The sequence below is a fragment of the Plectropomus leopardus genome, chromosome 10 (assembly GCF_008729295.1).
Source record: "Plectropomus leopardus isolate mb chromosome 10, YSFRI_Pleo_2.0, whole genome shotgun sequence".
NCBI lineage: Eukaryota > Metazoa > Chordata > Actinopteri > Perciformes > Serranidae > Plectropomus > Plectropomus leopardus.
Genome location: NC_056472.1, coordinates 19,253,958 through 19,275,984, shown reverse-complemented (window position 1 = coordinate 19,275,984; position 22,027 = coordinate 19,253,958). Strand labels below are relative to the sequence as shown.

Genomic DNA, 22,027 nt, shown 5'->3' with positions numbered 1-22,027 from the left:
AACAATCTGTATAATGGAGCCTGATGTCCTGCTGTCCCTCCCAACAGAAACTGTCTGTTAAAAAGACAACATGTCAAGACTGTGTCTCCACAGACGCACTGATATGACAAACACATTTTGCATTAGATATGCAAGATGACATTTATTTTTGTTTTTATATTTATTTTCGTTCAGATTATCATGGTTCCTATGGCCATAGCTAACCCTGACTATCACTATCATAATTTCCATCATAAAATCCAGGCCTGGAAAAACTCATTGAATTGGTAAAAATCCTTAAAAGTGCTGGAAAAGTCATGGAATTTTGTTGTGTGTAATAAAATTGCTACAGTATCTTTCACGGACAGACTTCCAACTGACGTAACATAAAGGCAAATTTATTTTCTGTTGCTGATACGTAAGATATCTCTGAAATGATTTTTGAAAAGTCATGGAAAGGTTTTGAAATTTTGTCTATGAAAATGTGTTGGAACTCAAGATTATTTTTTAAGGAGTGTTATTTATTTTTTATAGTTTAAGTCTCCTAATGTGGACATTGCCTGTATGTTATTAATTATTGGAGTTGGCAGAGTGAAACATTGCGAGTAAAGCAGTTAAGTGAACTATTACATTTGCTGTCAGAGTCCTGTTGTTCAGCTGCTGAAGCGGTCATTGAAGTGGACTTTGACTTTGCCCCAGTCCCTGAAAGTAGTTGTAGCGCAGTGACTGTCTAGTTAAGAGTTTGGTGTTGAATTGATTAATGTGTGATGTCCTGATAATGCAGACTGCTTGACAAAATGCACAAGTTGAAACAATCATCAGCATCATTTGTCTAATGCAGATCATTACTCTCCTTTTTCTCCAGGTGGAGCCATTTTATGTCACCCTGTCACTGTTCGACATCCAGAACGGCCGAAAAATCTCCTCTGACTTCCACGTGGACTTAAACCACCCGTCCGTAAGGGGCATGGTGCCCAGTAACACTAGTCAGTATATGAACGGGGGAGGGGACACCCACCCTGAAGGGCAACGGTTGGTCCATGGGGTACCAGAGGCAGCCATGCAGTATCCAAGACAGGTAAATAAAAAACAACAACCAAAAGAAAGACTACATCCACGCAGTTTAATGTGGAAGTGAGATGGAAAAGATTATTTGTTTTGTGAGTGCACTTTTCTTGTGCGGCCTGCAGTCATACTCCTACATTGGCACCCAGTCAACAAAACTTGTGCATGCGCTGAATTTCATGTCAAACATTCACCCAGTAATTCTTGAGATATTTCAGTCTGGTCCAAAGTGACTGACATTGCCATCTCAAGTTTGTCCTTAAAATCAAATCAAATCTATCCATTCATATGTAAAATACTACAACACTGAGGAGGTTCTAAAATGTTTATCCTCTCAACAGGGAGTGTTCTCAGTAACATGCCCGCACCCAGATATCTTCTTGGTGGCTCGCATAGAGAAGGTGCTCCAGGGGGGAATCAACCACTGTGCCGAGCCGTACATGAAGAGCTCAGACTCCACCAAGGTACTGACCCACCCACGACCTCCCATCACCGTCCTCCTCACGAGGCAGCGTGTTCTCCGCACTCAGCAAATTCCACCAGATTATTCCACATTATACACAGATAATCATCCCTGTTTTTAAGTGCCGACCAGTTGCACAAACGCTCAACACAAGCATTGACTTTGGCTGTACAAATGTGGTGGTGCACCCTGAAGGGACCTTTGATGGGTTGAAATGTGATTCAGGCGAGAAGGAAATGTGTTTTGTGTGTGTATGGCAGCATGATGAATAAGTTACAGTACTGCAGAGCTGAGACCAACTCGAAAGTGATGAAGCTGAAACCACACTGTGTTCCTGTTTTCCACAAGGTGGCACAGAAGGTCCTGAAAAATGCCAAGCTGGCGTGTTGTCGGTTAGGACAGTACAGGATGCCTTTCGCCTGGGCAGCAAGGTACTTTATCTCGTTTGATAATTAAGATTTTTAACTGTTTTTTTGACACACGCAGACACACACAGACACACACTAACAGTATACAGTGCAGTCTTTATGACATAGAGAGAAAATGAAACCATAACTTCTTTTTTTCTCTTTCAGATAATAATAAAGTGCAGTATGCTTTTATGATTTGTTTTTAAATGTTTACACTGTATTACACTTCATTGGCTAACATTACAGTTCATAAGCCTACATCTATCATTTTCTACACACAAATTAATTCTTAAGATGTACAACCACTTTATTTTATATTCCTTAATAGTTCCATATTATATCAGTTCTTAACAATTTTAATAATCCGTCATTTTAATCAGTCAATCTTTTAAGTCATTTATCAAGAATAATGCTGAGACTTTCACTAGTTCTTCCTGTTTTGTTTCACTGTAAATTAAATATCTTTTTAAAGATGTCTCCTTGGGCTCTGTAAAATTAAGCTACTTTCTGACATTTGTGATTAACTAAATAGTTAAAGATATAATACGAAACATTTCTGCATTAAAATGTCTTAAAATTAGTGACATATGTTATATATTTTAGTTGAGTTGTATACTCACATTATCCATAATTTTTCCAATGATGTTTAAACCCACAAAAATCTGTAATTTTAGGCAAGGTGAGTTTTATTTGGTGACCTGCCAGTGGTGTCACACCCCCTTTACCCCCTCTAGTTTCTCCAACTTACGGGGAAACTTAGAAAAACACCAGATGATACGTCATTAAAAATCACACACTGTCACCGAATTTTAATCAGTAACAGCAATACAGCCTCATTTTTTTCAGTAATTTACAACACAATAATCCAATAGAGACCAAATTTATTGAAATTATATTTCAATATTGACCCAGTTATGATACTATACGGCTCATGTCAGCAACCAAGCGAATGTGTAGGGTGAAGTTATTATGTTACAACAGCGTTTAACAGCTAATGAAGTTTCAGTTAGTGTGATTGCTTTGACCACGTATAACAGCGCTCGGTTACCCCACGACTGAATTTGCTACATAACATGAGCTGCAGTAGCTGTTTGTGTAGGTCATCTAGTTAAAGTGGTGAGTTAGCAAGTTCATTTTATGTTAGCTTTAGTAACTTACTTCTTCTTTAGGATAAAATTAACATGAGTAAATTTTACTTAAAAAAAACTTTATTTACTTTTCCATGAAAGTGATTTCTACTTGAGACATGACAGACAGATTTTTGGTTGTTTAACAATGAAAAACACAATTCCCATGATTCCCCGCTACTTCAAGAGGTCATTTAAGTGTTATTTTTTGATTAATGGGTCCCTGGAGGTAGAAATTACATACTGTGTTATTAATCAGTTACTCGGAAAAAACATTAATAGATTAATCAAGTATGGATATAATTGTTAGTTGCGGGCCCAGACTGTAAATATTTGTCCTTCGTCCATTGAAACATAATCATCCAACTACTCCTGCTCACTTGAACTGTTTTTAGGTGCATTGAGGACAATAGAAATGTCTCTGACTCTTCTTTTCCTTCTTGCAGGACCTTGTTCAAAGACGCTTCAGGGACACTCGACAAAAGTGCTCGTTTCTCAGCTCTGTACAGACAGGACAGCAACAAGCTATCCAACGAGGATATGCTCAAACTGCTGGCCGATTTCAGAAAGTTAGTCGCTGCTCTATGAGTCCTCTATAATATAAATTGTCTGAGTAGTCTTGCAGATGTTCTGGAAAGGAAAAATGTTCCTATAGGTTGTACTTTGGAAAATGCTGGTCAATTTTGAAAATAAGATGTTTGCTCACATCTGTGAATGTGGTGTGTGTAGACAGCAGAGGCTTAACTCGAGTTTATTTTTCCTTTCCTCAGGCCAGAGAAGATGGCCAAGCTGCCTGTAATCTTAGGAAACCTTGATGTTACCATTGACAATGTAGCCCCCGACTTGACAAGTAAGGCCTCTAAAGTTCGCTCCGTGCAGCCAACATGAGAGATGAAAGCTGTTTCTGCTCGGAGCAGATCGGTCACGTTGTCTGCAGGCTGTTTATTTGCTCTCCCCTCCCTCCTGCTTCTGTGTATAGATTGTCTTACCTCATCCTACATTCCTGTGAAGCAGTTCGATGTCAGTGAGAAGACCAACATCTTCTTTGAAGTGGAGGAGTTTGTGCCGTGCATAGCCAAATGTTCTCAGCCTTTCACCATCTACAACAATCACCTCTATATCTACCCGAAGCACTTGAAGTACGACAGCCAAAAATCATTTGCAAAGGTATCACAAGCTTTTAATGTGTTGTGTTATTTTGCAGGATAATTGACACAGGAGGAGGAATTATGATTATTATGTTGTCCATATGTAGCCTCAATGTTCCTTTGTTATACCCAAGGTTTCTGCAGATCCTTAAAAAGTTTTAAAAGGCATTGGATATATAAATCCAAATATAAGGACTTAAATGGCATTAAAAATGTCTTAAATCAATCTTTCAAAAGTCTTAAAAATGCTCAGACATGGGAAACAGGTTTTTTAGAAATTGTGTGGGTTTTTTTTCTGACATTGCGTTACCAAAGCTCAAAATAATGGATAACTTTAAATAATTACAACTTATTAAATAACTTTAATAATAACAAAAATTAATTATAATGATAATAGAATTTACCAAATATATTTTGCATTAAAAAGACATGTTTTATCTTTCAATCTTTATTTTAAAAATGAAAATAAATTTCTCCCAAACCTCAAATCATTAATGTTGATTGATGTTTTTTTTCCTTCAACATTGGCCACAGTGAAATTGGTCTAAAATTGTATTCCAAGTGGCATTAAAAAGTCTTAAAAAGTCTCAAATCCCCCTTACCCTAAGCAGAGGGACCCCTGTATACAGTAAACTGGACAGATTCTCCAGCAACAGTTCTTGTAGGACCTTTCTCTCATATTGTGAGTCACTTTTGTTCGTTGTGTGTCCTCAGGCCAGAAACATAGCTGTCTGCATTGAGTTTAAGGACTCAGATGATGAGGAGGCTCAATCACTGAAGGTAAACTCTCACTGAATGTGTCCTGGAAGTGCTCCTACAGCCCCCTCCCATCACAGGAACTAACTAGCCATTGTCATCATCCCACAGTGCATCTACGGCCGACCTGGAGGACCCTTGTTTACCAAAAATGCCTTCGCTGCAGTATTACATCACCAGCAAAATCCTGAGTTCTACGATGAGGTTAGACACATTGCATGTCAACATAGAGGTACAATCTTAGAAATATATGTGCCTACTCGAACCATACAGGGTTCTTGTCCCCATAGGAGAATCCTTTTTTGGTTGATGGTAGTACCTTTATATTGGTTCCTCCTGGTTCTCTTTCAGAGAGGGACCTAGCACCCAACTCATAGGGTTATATCTTGAACCATCTGTGAAATGTTCCACCCACATTACCCCTTTTCCACACCATGGAACAGGTTTCAGTTCCCGCACCTAATTTTGAATTGCACAGAACATTTTGACCAAAAGTAAAGTGGTTCTAGAAAATTGGTTCCCAACTGAAAGAAAAAATAGCAGTTTTTTCTTGACCTGAAGAGTGAGTCAGTGGGCCTGTCATATTTGACAAAATGGAAAGAGAGGATGGAGTCTTACACGAGTCTTGCACGTCCTTGAAGAACTCTTTATTAAAAAAGGGTTCCTCAGAAGCAAATTTTTCTGGATGTAACCTCGGCATTTCAGGAGGAACCCCTGTGGCACCCTTATTTCTAAAAGTGTATGTGTAAATCAATGCAATTAATGACTTAGTCTTCATTTGTGTTCTTATTCCTCAGTTTAAGATTGAGCTGCCAACTCAGCTCCATGAGAAACATCACCTGCTCTTCACCTTCCACCACATCAGCTGTGACAGTAACAGCAAGGCCAGCACCAAAAAGAGAGACCTGGTTGAGGCTCAAGGTAACGTTGATTCACAACGACATTGTCTAAAATATCTGTATTTTCTGACTTTCACACATGAAGTGAAGTCTTTGGAAGCATCAGGCCGTTAGCTGTCCTTGTCTTTTGTCTCTGCTCTCAGTGGGTTACGCCTGGCTCCCCCTGCTGAAGGACGGCCGGGTGACCATGAATGAGAGTCAGATCCCTGTGGCTGCCAACCTGCCTGCTGGATACCTCAACTGTCCGGAGGGTGCCAGCAAGGTAGAGAGTACATCCTCAAGTAGTTAAGCAGTGACGGCTGGGCCTCATCTACTCAGAGTTCAAGTGCTGTGCTTTCTTTTTCTTCATTTTCTTTATTTATGTGCAGACATTGATGAAAATCTCTCCACAGACGGATGCAAACATATACACCTGTCAAAATACTCAAAGCAGATGTGCTTAGTAGAGCTGGTAGAGCGGGTGCCCCACGTACAAAGGCTATGTCCTTGCCGCAGTGGCTGCAGGTTCAAGTCCAACCTCGGCTATTTGCGACATGTCTTCCCTTCTCTCTCCCCCTTTCACTTTTAAGTCTGATAAAGATAAAAATTTAAAAATACTAAAAGCAGTGTCTGTGGTAGTTTTCGTAAAAGTAGTGGACTGCAGGACCACATTTGCCATTATGACACACACACACACACACACACACACAGACTTACAGGGTGTTTTCTTGGCTGCTAATGACATATAAGTGTGACATTAAAATCTGCAACAAAAGAGCCTGTCTGTAGAAATATTGTCTATAACATAATGCAGAATATTTAGTGAGTTACTAAGTGTAGGATTGTTGCTTTTTCTTTGTGTTACAGCATTCAGGTCCTGAAGTCAAATGGGTGGATGGAGGCAAGCCTTTATTTAAGGTGTCCACTCACCTCGTGTCCACTGTCTACACTCAGGTGAGTTTTTGTGAGTGACGAAACACTGCTGATTTATCTGCTTTGCTCTTTTGCCCTCTTTTTCTGTTCTTTTATTTTTTTTTAAATTAATTTATTCATTTTATTTTTTTGTCAAATCTGAATTTGTTCTGCGATTTCATTTAAACTTCTGACCGTCTTTGTGTCTCTTACAGGATCAACATTTGCACAACTTCTTTCATCACTGTCAGAGCACTGTGCCTGCACCCCAAGTGTCAGGAGGAGAGCTGGTCAAATACCTGAAGGTAAAACAATGAAGGGGTGGCACGACATAAGATTTTACTGCAGACCGTGATTTAAAAAAATAGAATAAGTTGGATGTGGTGAATTTCCATTATTGAGAAAGTCGTAAATATCGTGTCCAGCTGCATCCAAAGGGACTGCTGCTGCAACAGTAAATGAGACTCTGCAAAACCAGGCTGCATATGCATTAAAAATACACAATATTTTAATCAGTATTTGGCATATTTTCTTATTAAAAGATATGATGCCATTTGAAATAAGTGAAAAGCCTTTTAACATTGTTTGCTTTTCATTTAAAAGTTTGACTGTTCTATTTGTGATGCAGTAAAAATATTGTTTTCTTAATGTTTTAAGTATATTTTATTGCCATTTCAAGAGTTTTGAGCATATTTTGATAATAATAGGGATAATGTCATAATGATCATGCCATTGAATTTTCATATCATTGCATGCCTAAAGCAAAATGTAAAAAAAACAAACTACGGTACAAATACTGACTCAACGACATGCCAAGTTAATTTGCTAAAAATATGTGTAAGCTAAATGTTTAAAATTTGCATTTTACTGGACTCATTACTTTTGCGTGTTATTGTTTATTTATATCATAAAGTGCAGGTCTTATGTTTTTATGAAAGGCTTTGTTGTGGTCTTATGGGTGAGTTACATGGCTGGTAATGTGTGTACATGCATTTTTAAAGAGACTGTTAATACTACACTGAGTCATATTTAAACCACAATCCACAGTTCTGACGTACAGTTTACATTTTAGTGTTAGCATATACTGAGTTCACATGCTCTGCACGGATGCATAAATGGAAAATTTGGGAATTAAATCTGAATAGAATGATATCTGATGCTTTTTTTGGATACCTAAAGGGAAAGGTAAGGTGTGTTTTTACACTTAAACTGCTCTGTATTAACATGCAAACTAACTGTAGCTCATACTCACTGTGAAACCACAGACAGTCACGCTCAGTTGGAGCTGAATCACATGGAGATTAATGCTCTGCTTTGTGGTGCGGCTCGCTAACAGCGCATTCTTCTGGACGGTTTGTGCAGGGCTTTCTCTATTTCAGACTTTACCTGCAAAGATTAGACTGAGCACAGTAAATCTGTCAGATATCTACCCCTAGCTGGCATACTTCTTTTTCCACTATTATTTTGTGTGGTTCTGGAAGCTCAGTTAATACTTTTTCCATCACTTGCGCTCTTATTCCACTTCATGGGAATCTCAGTTCACTGTTCTCCTGGCAAACACTGACAAGGAGAACAACACTTGGTCCAATGCATCTCTTGGGCTCTAATGTAAACACAGCAGTGAACATGAACAATGGCCAGAGGGTCAAACAGCAGGTCAGCCATGTTGACTGGCAGCTCGCCAAATGACTTGCAGGGCTCGTGAGAGCTTCCTGTGCACGCAATGATGTACCCGCACTCTGCCATGTTCCAGGCAGCTGAGACATTACGTGTGGGTAATTAGCACAGTGTATCCTGTCCTCCTGGTGTTGCTATTAAATTAGTTTCTTCATGTTATTATTTATAAGCCTGTGTTCTTTGTGTCTTCGTTATACGTAAAGTGCCATACAGTGAAACTCTACCTGAACATATGTCCATTATGTTTTACCCTCAGAGCCTGCATGCTATGGAGAGCCATGTGATGATCAAGTTCCTGCCCACCACCCTGAACCAGCTGTTCAGGGTGCTGACCAGTGCCACCCAAGAGGACGTGGCTGTCAATGTCACCAGGCAAGTTTCAAGTTTCAAAGTTCAAAGAATTTCATGTAAATTATGATAACAGAAATTAACATAGAATTGGAAATGTATTTTCAGCATGTATATTCAAGAGGACTAGATTTTAAATTAGCTGGTTTTCAATCACTGTTTCCACAAAAATCACAACTCTTTTACTATTCTCTACTATAATCACCAATTATGATAATTTACACATTTTGCCCGATGATGGTATGTTATTAATTGACTAATAATGTGCAGAATGTTTTTTTTTTTCACTTTTATAATAAGCATTTGATCCAACAAGCCTATTAATTAGACTTTCTAGTGTGCAAGTACTTTGTATTAACTATTTTAATTGATATTAAAGTGGAAATCGACAAAGTTTTTTTTAAATTTTAACTTATAATTATGAAGTAAATGTTGATTGCACGATGTAATGGCTACAGAAAAAATATGACACCATCTGTGTTTGTATTGGTTCCCTATGAGCCTCAATTCCACTATGGAAGTCTTTATAAAGACTTGATTTATGGCACGAAGGACAAGTGCAAACTATTGCACAGGAGGGGGACAGTGCCTATGTTTCACCGGTTCTCTTGGAAGCCAGTGATGGGGAAGCTACTTTAAAACTGTATAATACAAATACAATCTATTAGCTACTTCACAATAAAAGTAATTAAGCTACATCTTAACTACACTAAACCTGTCAAAGTGAACACACCTCAAAAAGTAGTCAAACTACATCCAAACTATAAATTGTCTTTTTCTCAAATTGTTACAAATTGGCGAAACTGAACTGACTCTGAGTGAAGTGCAGGTGTGTTTGAAAGCGGGGCAGCAGGAGCACTTCTGGTCTCCCTTAGACCACAGGTGCTCATGGAGGGGAATACTTCAAAAAAATTAAACCCCCAAACTGTGGTATAAAAGATCCAGGTCAAGGCACTCCCGGATGGTTTAAAAAGCATAAAAGGCGTTTAATTCATAGGGCAAGAAACATTAAAAATACACCAATGTTTATCGTCTTGCGCCTTCTTCAGGGCATAGCGACACACTGAAACAAAGAGAGTGATTATGTATGTGTATAGTCTCTCTCTTTGTCTCAGTGTGTCACTACACCCTGAAGAAGGCGCAAGCCAATACGTGTATTTTTAATTTTTCCAGCCCTATGAATTAAAGGTCTTTATGCTTTTCAAACCATCCTGTGCCTGGACCTGGATCTTTTATACCACAGTGTTTTTGGTTACACGTTCGTCCTTTTTTAAAGGTGTTTTTGATTTAGGGACTTTGGCAGGCCAGTCCTTACAGAGGCGGCCTGAGGATGTGGTTTAAAGAGAGAATAAGGAGCAATTGTTGGAGTGGAATCATAAGTGCTATACTCTTGCGAGACATCTTGCTCGCAACCCAGAGAGGATTTTGAGCTAACGCCGGGTGATTGTCATCAGATGACAACTGTAGCATTGTGCCATATTGTATGTCAAAAAAACGTCAAGAGAATATTATAAATATGTAGTTTGTAATTAACTACATAAAATGATGTAGCGGGATCAAGGACAAACATAATTTTGTTTTTTTAAATTTGTTTAAAAAATGACCAATAAATCTACCTTCTACCTTCCTTCTTCTAAAATACACGACCCAAAGTAGTTAACTACTGAAAAAGCCACTGAGTTCTGAATGTAGATAAATTGTTACGCAACTTCTGTAAATTGTAGTTAAATTGGAATTGAACTACATGTCGTAAACAACTCCCCGAAAAACTGAAAGCAATCCAGTTGTCTTTGTAATGGCGACACCAATAATAGTACCGCTTGGAAACACCAGGAGGAGAAAGTAATTTGTGATCTGTTTCCCTTTTAAACATGTGGTGTTTTTGTGAGTGGGGAATTTGTGAGTAAGAATTGTTAATAAGTGAGGCCTCCAGCTGCCACGGCTCTTCTGAGAACCATTTCCTCACACGTTTTCCTTTTCCATCGTTTCCTTTTAGAGTCATGATTCACATTGTTGCTCAGTGCCACGAGGAGGGGTTGGAGCACTACCTGCGATCATATGTGAAGGTGAAATTCACATGCCAAATATCTCACTACTTACAATCTAATGTTTGTACTTATAGTTCTCTCTGCATGTGTCTGATACAGTTTGTATTCAAGACTGAGCCACATACGTCCTCCACTACCCGAACAGTGCATGAGGAGCTGGCTAAAGCCATGACTGCTATCCTGAAGCCGTCCACTGACTTCCTCACGAGTAACAAGCTCCTCAAGGTACATATTTGTTCTTTTTTAAAGGATTACACACTGTGATTATAACTGACATGAATTTCCTCTTTATTGTTCTCTGATTGATGCTTGTCTTCCCCACAGTACTCCTGGTATTTCTTTGAAGCCTTAGTCAAGTCCATGGCTCAGTACTTGATTGAGAGTGGTAAAGTGAGGGTAAGTCTGCCACAGCATGTGTGTTTGACTCAGGGGTGTCTGCTTTTTAACAGCTTAAGCTCTTCACTGTGGTTTACAACATGCCAAGTCTTGCGGACAGCCGCAGTGCCACAGTCAAAGTATTCTGTATCCACAGTCTGCCCCACACTGCTGTGCACTTTAATTGGCTGCATTTGTTCATGCCCTATAAGCAACCACATCCCTGTGTTTAACCTCCACTGGAGTAATGTGGAGGCCACAGTGTATAGAAGAGATCACATCAGTCTGGAAACTGTGTTTCAGTTACAATACAAGCCTGGAGATATTATATATTTTTGTTATTGTCAGTAAATCCCACGAAAACACCAAAACCAACCATGTGTTATGAAGGAATGTGGTCTTAGTGCAACAATATGGCTCATTGATCTGTTTGTTTTTTTGTTTGTTTTTTGACAGCAATGACGCTCTATGATACAGAGCAATAAGCTAAATCAGTCTTTAGCTACACAAACAGTAATTGTTATTCATTTGCTATTGGTGTAATCATCTCAAAGTCAGTGGGATTTTTTAATGGGTTTTTGGTTATAATGGTATTATTATTATCATCATTATTATTATTATTATATTATTATTGTTGTTGTTATTGAATGAAATTAACAACTGTTTCTTAATATATGTGTTGTTATATTTAATTTTTGTTAAACAATATTAACGAAATTGATTCCTTTAATAAAGTCAGTCTTGCAGTCATGTAGCTTTTAAGTTTCTTTAAAAAAAAAAAGCTCTTGCTAAAAAAATGACTGCAGGGGTTGCCAGGGACCAGGCCTCGTTGTTGTGATGGAGATGAAGTCATGTGACTGTGGTGTAGTTTGTTGATAGCCAGACGCTGGCTTTTTATTTCAAGCAACTGCATTTACCCTTCAAAAATCATAACAGCGGTGCTTATCTTACTGAACAAAACATATAAGCCACAGAGCTTATTTCTGCAATAGTCCAAAATACAATAAAAAAAAATTAATTGGCTTTTTTATGAAGGAAACAGGGGGATAAAGACTTCAGGTTTGATCTCCCAAAAAAAACAAAAACAAAAAAAAAACATCCTTGTAGCAGTCTTTTACGCTGTATAACAAAATTTGTATGAATATCCGTGCTGTGTCCTGCAGCTGTCCAGAAATCAGCGCTTCTCAGCATCCTTCCATCACACTGTGGAGACTCTGGTCAACATGATGATGCCGCACATCACTCAGAAATACAAAGACAACCTGGATGCAGCCAGGAATGCCAACCACAGTCTGGCAGTCTTCATCAAGGTCAGGAGCCACAGTAACTGTATACGGTACGGTTTCAAGGGCACCAAGTTTTCAAGGATACTCATTTATTTGTTATGTGCTTTCCCCGTCATTCTGTAGCGCTGTTTCAACCTGATGGACAGAGGCTTCGTGTTCAAGCAGATCAACAACTACATCAACTGTTTCATGCCTGGAGACCCAAAGGTACACACCACAAGCCGTTACAGCATTCACACATACATATTGTGCTACAGCACAAGTATTCTCACAGCTGTGTTTGAGCGTTGTTTTAACTCTTCCTCACTGGTTTCTGTCATTTCTTAATGCAGACACTGTTTGAGTTCAGGTTTGAGTTCTTGCGTGTCGTGTGCAACCATGAGCACTACGTCCCATTAAACCTGCCGATGCCATTTGGAAAGGGAAGGATACTGAGATTTCAAGGTGAGAGGATTTACCTTGAGTGTCAAATGCAAAACATTGCCTGTCTGAGTAGTCAACACAAACAAAATAGCCCTACTTATTTTACATCTCATGCATATCGTTGTTGTTGGGTGCAAACCTCGTATCTCCACATTTCACTATTTTCTTCATTTTTTTCTCATAAATTAATTCTATTGGTCTATCGGTGGGTTTTACCATTTCTCATCCAGTGAAATGTATTTTAAAAGCTTGTGACTAAACCACCTATCTCGAATATATCTTTTTAAAAAACACATTGTTTTTTTTCTAATAAATAGCAATTTTGGAGATGGGAGGTTTGCGCCTGGCAGCAGCGGAATATAACAAAAGTCAAACTAAATATCAATTAAAGTTGTTTCCTTTTGATGTAGCAGTCCTTAATCTACAGAACCTACTTTGTTTATTTGTGTTTTCAAGTAGCTTTATTATCTCATAGATACGGTGGAGTCATGTGATACTCTACTAGGTACGTGCAGGGACGCACTGCTTGCATGTCATTTCCGAAAAGAGCAGATGTCAATCCAATCATTCAACCATGACCAAAATGGGTCACATGATTTGCCCCAAAATTTGGGCTAAATCCGTTATCTTCCAGTCTTTGCTGACTATCCATCCTTATCAAAACACTCAACAGAAAGTTTATACTATTTATAATTTGTTGTTGTATGTGTGTATAGAAGCTGAAGTTTGGTGCAGATGTGAGTGATCATGAATGCAAGTTTGGGTTTTTTGTTTTTTTTATTGAAGTAGTTTGGCATTTTTGTCTAGTGATGAGAAGGATTCCAAAAGACACATTTTTTCTGTCATTCATAATTTTTTCTGTCTCTTAAGATCTTTAATGCTTGAAATGCAGGTTTTAAAAAGACAAACACTGTGTTTAACTTGATTACAGTCAATTTGGGGAATCTTTGAGTGTGATTTCAGACTGCTGCAGTCGGCCTGTGTTGGAAACCATCTGTGAACAGCTGTTCAATCAGAAGCTTTAATCCTGTTTGTCTTTCTCTACGATGAACACTGTTGATGTGGCGCTCAGTTGCACAGCCTGAAATTGTCAAACACACAATCCAAGCTTTCCTGTAAATCTGTTCTTGCCTCACAAAGATTGCGAGATGTAAGTCAATAAGAATCAGGTGTCAGAAAGGAAAATATTTGCAAGATTTGATGCAGTTGACAGTCTATATTCTGTCCAAGTGTTGGTGTTTTCTTGTTATTAGTTTGACTATCAGAGTATTTTAAATTAGATATGTTCTCTTAATCCTTCTTTTCCTCCCTTCAGACCTCCAGATGGATTACTCGCTGACAGATGACTTCTGTAAGAACCACTTCCTGGTCGGGCTGCTGCTCAGGGAGGTCAGTGCAGCTCTGCAGGAGTTTAAGGAGATTCGACAGATAGCCATTCATGTGCTGAAGAACCTGATGATAAAGCACACATTCGATGACCGCTACACCTCCAAAGTAAGCGGTGCCTTCTTACCTCCGCCTCTTGCATTTCCTCTTTGCTTCACATATCTGACATGTGTGATTTTGAGAAACTCTGTTGAGAAACTTGTGTGTTTTTCAGAGTCAGCAGGCCAGGATGGCCACCCTGTACTTTCCCTTGTTTGGTCTGCTCCAAGAGAACGTCAACAGACTGAACGTGAAGGAAGTATCTCCATTCACCATCAATCACTGCAACAATGTAAGGGAGCCACCTAGTGGCTTCTTTTTCTTATTTTATCTACCATACAGAGATTCCATTCACATTATAAAAGGAGACCAAAACATAACACAACCCTACCTCCTGACATCTACACCCACACATTAGAAAAACTAATATGCACAAAGAGAAATAAAAGGGTGCTGAAGCACTTTCAGATTATGAGTATCACTCATGGACTCATACAAAAATGACCCTGTAAACAATAAGACAGGTAATATATATGCATACATATGCCTTTAGTGTAATCCAGTATATTCAGTTATTGTCAATAAAAAAATATTAATGACTATATTAATGTATTGAACACTCAGGTCTGCTGAAGTGGTACCAGACAGTCTACTCAAGTATGCAAGACATGGACTACATGTATTTAAAGGCTCATTGTGTGGAATTTAGGGGTGTCATAAATGTAAAAAGCAGAAATCAAAAATAATATTCACAACTATGTTTTCATTTAATTATAGTGACCCTATCCTTTCACACTGAGTTTGCCATGGTATTTTACAGTAACCCAGGAAAAAAAATCAAACTCTGGCACTAGATTGGCCATATGCATTTTTGTCTTTTCGTTTTTTGTTTTTTTTTTGTTTGTTTTTTCGTTAAAACTAATTTAGCTCTGCAGCCTCACCACTAGATGCCACTAAATCCTACACAGTTGACTTTTAAAAATTAAATAATAAATTCCAGGGGCATCATATCTAAGTTTATAAACCTGAATTTGCAATAGCTGCTACACCAGTGTCAAATTTGAGCATTTACGGGCAAAAACTATGGTTGCCCAAGGTTTTGGAAATGTTTGTGGACTGACCGACTGACCAAACCAATGTCAGAGCGAGCTATAGAGCTGCTGGTCCAAGCTTATAAAAATTCAGGCAGGGCTTAATCTGTAGTTTGGATTCTGAATTATAAAACATAAGAATTAATTTCTTTACTGTTACCATTTCATACCACATTGAAAAAATCTTTAAACATTACAAAGTGCTAATTTGAATGACCAAACAGAGATTGTTTAGGACGTAAGGACCCTTCATAAGTCCTGCACGTCACATAATAGCCCTGGAAAGTGTTTGGGTTTGTGTCCATTGAAGTGTTGTTTTTCCTCAGAATGGAAGAGAAGATCTTCTTACCAACGCGTTGATGACACCTCCCAGATCCAGCACCTTTTTGGACACCAGCTTGCACAAAGATGTTTTTGGAGTCATCTCCGGCACCTGTAAGTGGACAAATGATGTTGCAAAATAAAAAATATATTTACCATTTTAGTTTTATATTGATGTAAATCTGCTCCCCTTTTGGCTTTGGACAGCTTCACCTCACACATCGTCAACCCCCAACATTAACTCCGTGCGCCATGCGGACTCTCGTGGCTCACTCATCAGCACTGATTCTGGCAACAGCCTGCCTGAGAAGAACAACGACAAGGGCAACTCTCTGGACAAGGTACATTTCAGAAAGTGCTGCAAGATGCCTGTTAGGTCATTTTATGCAACATTTATTAGACATCAGATATAGGCTTCCTGTGACATTTTGGTGAGCCTGTGGCAGATCAGAGGTCTCCTCGCTTCATCTTAACTTGTATCATTAACCCCCTTACCTTACCTGTGCGGCTGGCTGCGGCAGACGGAGAAGTTTGTGCGGAGACACTCCGTCAATGTCCTGCGCTTCTTTACGGAAACAGAGGAGTCCATGCCCGCCGTGCGCACCAAGCGCATCACCATGGACTTCTCCCTGCTCTCTGTCCCCTGTGTGCCAGAGAGCTCCCTGCAGCCCAGCATTTCACTTCAAGTACAAAAACCTTTCTCCACACATTAATCCTCCCTCCTAGGAGTGTCCCATCTGGGAATGTTAGAGTGTGTGTGAGAGTGTCCCAGTGTCCTAAATCCTAAGCCCTTTCTTTGCCAGATGATTCTCAGGCTTCAGCCTGTTTGTTCTCTGGTGCCATAAAGCAGAGCTGCTGTACCACAGGGCCTCACAGGGTTTCTCTCTGCTCTTTTTTCAGATGTTGATAGGCATGCACGCTTAGGGATTTCTCACTTTTGAGTTCCTCTCATGTGTGCTGTCTTTTTTTTTTTTGCTTTCACTGATGGGCAGCCTAAAGCTAAATCTGAGAGGAAGAAGTCCATGAAACACAAATGATTGAATTTTCACTGTCTGTGCCAGGGTTGGACATGGCCACCTTTTTGGCCACCTGCCACTGCGGCTGGTGGATTCTAAAATCTACCAGCCGGTTACGATTAACATTGTTTATTGGCTGGTGAGTGAAGCAAATCTAGCAGTCACTTACATATTTTACCAGTATTTTTCTGGTGGCTGCTGCTAATTTTCAATCCTGGTCTTTGCTTTTGTGTGTTTTATCTTCTGTTGACAAAAAAATGTTGGCAAGGTATGTTTCTGTGAACCACGGACACTTTACATTTGCACATTATTATGTATTTACGTCGTGGTTAAGGTGGTCAGATCTTGGCTATGGTTAGGAAAAAGATCATTTTTCGGCTTAAAAAAAACAGTTTTGGGGGCTTAAAACAGAAACATGTTAGTAAAAAACAGTCCTTTGTCATGCCACTATCCTGGCAGGAAAAGCAGTGATGTCTTGCCCAAATACAACCTTTTTTCCTGCCAGTATAGTGGCATGACAAAGGGCTGTTTTTTACTGATATGTTTCTGTTTTAAGCCCCCTAAACTGGGTTTCCGAAGCCAATATATGATCTTTTGCAGCAATGACTCAATAAAAACAACCACTTTTTGTGCCTAAAACGCATCTGGAAACAGCACGACTCACTAAATAACAATTGGTTTTGTTGTTTATTGGTCTCAAACAGTGGACTGCAGCTTGGCAGGCATCAACCATCCCCTCCACCTCCCGATGACAAAGTCTGCAGACATACTATGTCACTTTAGAAACAGTGATATGATACATTTGAAACGTGCAAATGTAAGTTTTTTGGTTTGCGGAAATGTACGACAACTTTTTTTTACCGGCGACTGGGCTGCAATTAAAGCTGTTTTTGTGGTTTGTGGTACCTTTAATCACATTTAGTTTAACAGCATTAGGGATAAAAGAAGGCTACTCACAAATATTTAGCAGTTACTATCAACTGTCATAACTGCTTTAGCTTAAACTCCTCAAAAACGTGCATCAAAATAACTGCACCACAGCTTCACAGTTTCTGTCCACCTTTTCAGGAAAACTAACGTTAGCCTTGATGTGATCCACTCTCCAAAACACCCACTAAAAAACCACAGCCTCATGCTTTCCATTAAGTCATCCCCAGCCAGTTTCATGGTCTAGACTTACTGCTGGCAAAGGAACGTGCTTGGTACATTGCCAACCGCTTGCTGTGGTAGAGCTGTTGCTCCACTGCTGTGGGTCTGTTTTCTCCCCGCTGTCTGCCTCAGCTGGGAGAAGTGGTGTTTGTTTTCCACAGGCAGTTTTTCCACAATGCATAGAGCCCTTCAACATCTGATTGTGAATGTGAATGACTCCACTAGTATAGCCATTGTAATCCTAGAATTTAGGATCATGTCGTAACCTCACTTAAATTCTCTGCGTATAGTTTTTACTACCTTTTTTTTTTTTACTGCAACACAATGTCCAGGACAATGACCGGGACTTAGTTGTCTAGGCTTTGAACTATGAACTCAAAACTAGATGTAAACTTTACAAGAAAGTCTTAAAATTGCTATGACAAATGCCCTTTGTCTTTGGGAAAGACAGAATATAAACTGACTAGTTTTTGTAGAATGCACTTGTGGTTTATCTTGAGGCAACAACAAAGCAAAGTGCCCTCCCTGACAGGATGATATATTTGTCTGTCTCTTTGGTCCCTCAGAGCCAGGCTGCTTCGTCCCTGGGCAGTGCCCTGCTGCGATGTGATAAACTGGACCAGGCAGAGATTAAAAGCCTCCTCATGTGCTTCTTACATGTGCTCAAAAGCATGTCTGAGGGTAAAATCTCACGCCATCTCTCTCCTTAATATCTGCACTCACCATCTTACTGTCTTGATGCTTTAACACTTAACTGCAACCAAAAACAAATTGTTTCTTCAATGTCAATCTTCCAGATGCCCTCTTCACATACTGGAACAAGGCTTCGTCTGCGGACTTAATGGACTTCTTCACTCTAGTCGAGTAAGACATCTTGGATTGCTTTCATGAAAACCCTGACATTATAAATAAATCTCAAGATTTTACTGTGACTGATATTTCACATACTTTTCCTCTCAGAGTTTGCCTCCATCAGTTCAGATACATGGGAAAGAGATACATCGCAAGGTAATGTTGTCGTCAGTATCTGAGTTTGTGGTATGAATTCAGTCATTTTTGACTGAAATTATGATTGAGACGAATCCTTGATAAATTATTGTATGCATTTAGTAAAGCCAGTGGTTCCCAGCTTACATACCTGACATACCTGCACAGCCCAGATCAATGTAATATTGTAGCCCAACCTTTATCGACACCACATGATCATCTAAGCTGATTTTAAAATGGATATAACATTAGTTTAACACTGCTAATTAAATAGCAGTCTGTATTGTAACAATGTCTTTTTCATATGATTTGTCAGTGTTTAGGTTGACTTGGTCAAGTTTTGTTCTTTGACTTGGAGTAGCAGAAGCTTTTGACCATTTAACCATTAACTTTATCTACATTATTTACGTTTAGCTTTTTTCACCATTTATCCATCACTTTTAGAAAACTATTCTATTCTATTCTATCTATTACTTTTAGCTAATGTAAATGTTTTTGTCTGTCCATTACTTTTGCAATTTTATCAGTTTATCAGTTACTTTTATCCTATTATTTAAATGTTTAATTATTTCAGTCATTTATCCATTACTTGGCATTAGCTGTTTCAGCTGTTTATCCATTACTTTTAGCTAATCATTTCAACCTTTTGGCCACCTTTAGCCAAATATTTTAACATTCTACAGATATATCATTAACTTTACCCTTAGCTAAATAGTTAACATATCTGTACCTATTTTATTTGTTCATCCATTATTTTTAGCTAACTTAGCTTCTCTGCTGTTTAATTTTCAAAACTATCAACTATCAATTCTGACATTTTTTTTAAAAACTGAATTTTTATTTCTATTTTTAATACATTGAGCTATCCCACAATCTTTCCATGTACACTCTGGTAGCTGCAGAAATATCCCCTGAGGTTCAAGCTGCCCGCTCTTTGTTAGGAACCCCTGCTCTAGAAGATAGATACCTGAATATTATGAGGAACACAATTGACTTCCTGCAGTAGGCTACATAATTACTTAAAAACCGTACCTCATACCATATAAAAATTCTATAGAAACTTCAGGAAGATCATCCAGTGCAACGCTGACCTGCTGATACATGTGACTGTTGAAGGGTGTGACTGTCTGTGTTTAAAATATATGCACATAATATACTCTCTCCACTATTTGGGAGCTCTGGCCTTGACTCCCAGAGGGTTTTGGGTGTTCACTCTCTAACCTCCCACCACTGTTTCTATCTCTGTTCACCTAAATGCTGGCAAGTTTAACAAAAATGAAATAAAACCTGGCTCCTGCCCTCTCCTGCTTGGGTAAGACTGAAGGGGGAACTGACTCTCTCAGACTTAATGCATGACCTCTGCTCATCCTATAAAAGTTGCATTGCTGTGATACGACTACTGCCTCTAAATGCATGCATCGCATCTGTCTCAAATTTAAGTGCATGACATTTGCTGTAACTTGCTGCTTTAATGCTGCTTCTGCTGCTTTGATTACTAATTAAACTGCATGCAAAACAATATATACAGAATGACTTTACTGCATACATGAACAGTGGGTATAAAGGTCACCCAAAATGTTCAAATATTGTTTATTAAGATTCATTTAAAATCCCATGAGCCAAATATTTAACTAGATTGTATGTCCAAAGGTTGGAATACAAGTGGTTTGAGTGATATTTACACCACTCAAATGTGCAAAATGCCATGTTATTCACCCTAACCTGCTTCACTAACCTGCCATTCATCTAACATTGTCCTGTTTCCTCATCAGGAACCAGGATGGGGCAGGACCTGTAGCACATGAGCGGAAGTCTCAGACTCTGCCTGTGTCCCGTAACAGGGCGGGAATGATGCATGCCCGCTTACAGCAGCTCAGCAGCCTGGATAACTCATACACTTTTAACCACAGTAAGTGCTCCATACTTTTCATCAAACCTCCTCCACCAGAGGACCCCCGCCCTCCTCCGCCTCACTCTGTGTAGTCTGACTTTTCATGCATTTCAACATCATCAACATCACCCCTCATCCTCTGTTTAAACCCAGCCCGCTGTCAAGCAGGAAATGCACCAGAAGACACGAGTGCATTATCAGTAAATTAAATTAAACTGGGGCCAAGGTAGCTGTGTGTAGTTTTCTACTGATTTTATCTAAAGGGCTTATGCTATGTGCTCAGTCTGTTAAAGGGACAGTTCACCCCAAATTCAAAAATATATATTTCACCTTACCTGCAATTCTAATTATAACATAGATTGTTTTGGTATGAGTTGCTGAATGTTAGATATATTGGCCATAGAGATATCTGCCTTATCATTTGTATAATGGAAACTAGATTGCACTCAGCTTGTGGTGCTTAAAACATTTTTAACATTTATTTTATTTCTATCAAACAACACCCACTGCGCAGAAGGAGGCGTGCATCTACTGCTAGCTCATCAAGCACCACTGAACTAGCTAATATTACAACTCAGCTGAGGATGACGCCAACAATTTTTACATCCACTAGAAGCTACACAGTTCCTTCTTTATGGTGATACGATTGGCGTGTTAAGTTTAGTGAAAAGAAACATAAAACTGCTCACAACAGGGTCTGTGGGTTAGAGATATTGTTGTGGAGTTTTTAAAATGTTTTTTTGGCACTTTGAGCACCCCAAGTTGAGTGCCATCTATTTCTATTATATTGGAGAGAAGGCAGACATCTCTACGGTCGATATCTCCAACACTCAACAACTCACCCCAAAACAATCTAGATTGATAAATAGCTCTACAGGTAAGAGGAGAAAAGTGTATTTTTGATTTGGAGGTGAACTGTCCCTCCAAATGGCATCATTTAACACAGTTTCTTTGTGTTTTCAGTGTAAGAAAGATTTCAAGTTTACTTGGAATATCTGTAGAACATGGTAAGAATGTATCAGGTTGGCAGGCAGTTTGCAGACCGGCTTTGTTCATTTGGTTAAAATTAAAAGCCAATTTCAAAGAAAAAAAGTGAATTCCTGCACACTTATCACCTCTGCATTGATTTATATTTTATTTTTTTTTAAAGGGCTGTCAAATGATGCTTTTTTAAAATTACAATTAATTGCAGAACTTTTATAGTTCCATTTAAAACTCAGCCCAGTACAGCTTCTTAAAGATGGAAATGTCG

At 38.9% G+C, this 22,027-nt stretch overlaps 1 protein-coding gene across 4 annotated transcripts in view; it reads left to right on the top strand.

The window, feature by feature from the left end:
• The window catches only part of zmp:0000001200 (dedicator of cytokinesis protein 9), a 112,745-nt gene that overhangs the window by 77,859 nt on the left and 12,859 nt on the right, over positions 1-22,027 (top strand). For 2 of the 4 annotated variants that reach the window (XM_042494354.1, XM_042494355.1), the window contains exons 12-38: positions 845-1,057; positions 1,386-1,508; positions 1,856-1,938; positions 3,491-3,613; positions 3,815-3,894; positions 4,024-4,211; positions 4,907-4,972; positions 5,060-5,152; positions 5,746-5,869; positions 5,991-6,109; positions 6,694-6,780; positions 6,954-7,043; positions 8,672-8,787; positions 10,760-10,829; positions 10,911-11,036; positions 11,136-11,207; positions 12,350-12,496; positions 12,596-12,679; positions 12,805-12,916; positions 14,211-14,389; positions 14,496-14,612; positions 15,738-15,846; positions 15,940-16,073; positions 18,464-18,578; positions 18,695-18,761; positions 18,858-18,905; positions 21,739-21,782. In XM_042494354.1, the coding sequence (XP_042350288.1) occupies positions 845-1,057; positions 1,386-1,508; positions 1,856-1,938; positions 3,491-3,613; positions 3,815-3,894; positions 4,024-4,211; positions 4,907-4,972; positions 5,060-5,152; positions 5,746-5,869; positions 5,991-6,109; positions 6,694-6,780; positions 6,954-7,043; positions 8,672-8,787; positions 10,760-10,829; positions 10,911-11,036; positions 11,136-11,207; positions 12,350-12,496; positions 12,596-12,679; positions 12,805-12,916; positions 14,211-14,389; positions 14,496-14,612; positions 15,738-15,846; positions 15,940-16,073; positions 18,464-18,578; positions 18,695-18,761; positions 18,858-18,905; positions 21,739-21,782 (2,929 nt within the window). Of the gene's footprint in view, positions 1-844; positions 1,058-1,385; positions 1,509-1,855; positions 1,939-3,490; positions 3,614-3,814; positions 3,895-4,023; positions 4,212-4,906; positions 4,973-5,059; positions 5,153-5,745; positions 5,870-5,990; positions 6,110-6,693; positions 6,781-6,953; positions 7,044-8,671; positions 8,788-10,759; positions 10,830-10,910; positions 11,037-11,135; positions 11,208-12,349; positions 12,497-12,595; positions 12,680-12,804; positions 12,917-14,210; positions 14,390-14,495; positions 14,613-15,737; positions 15,847-15,939; positions 16,074-18,463; positions 18,579-18,694; positions 18,762-18,857; positions 18,906-20,656; positions 20,794-21,738; positions 21,783-22,027 lie in introns of all 4 variants that reach the window. The other 2 variants (XM_042494352.1, XM_042494353.1) reach the window with 1 other exon arrangement.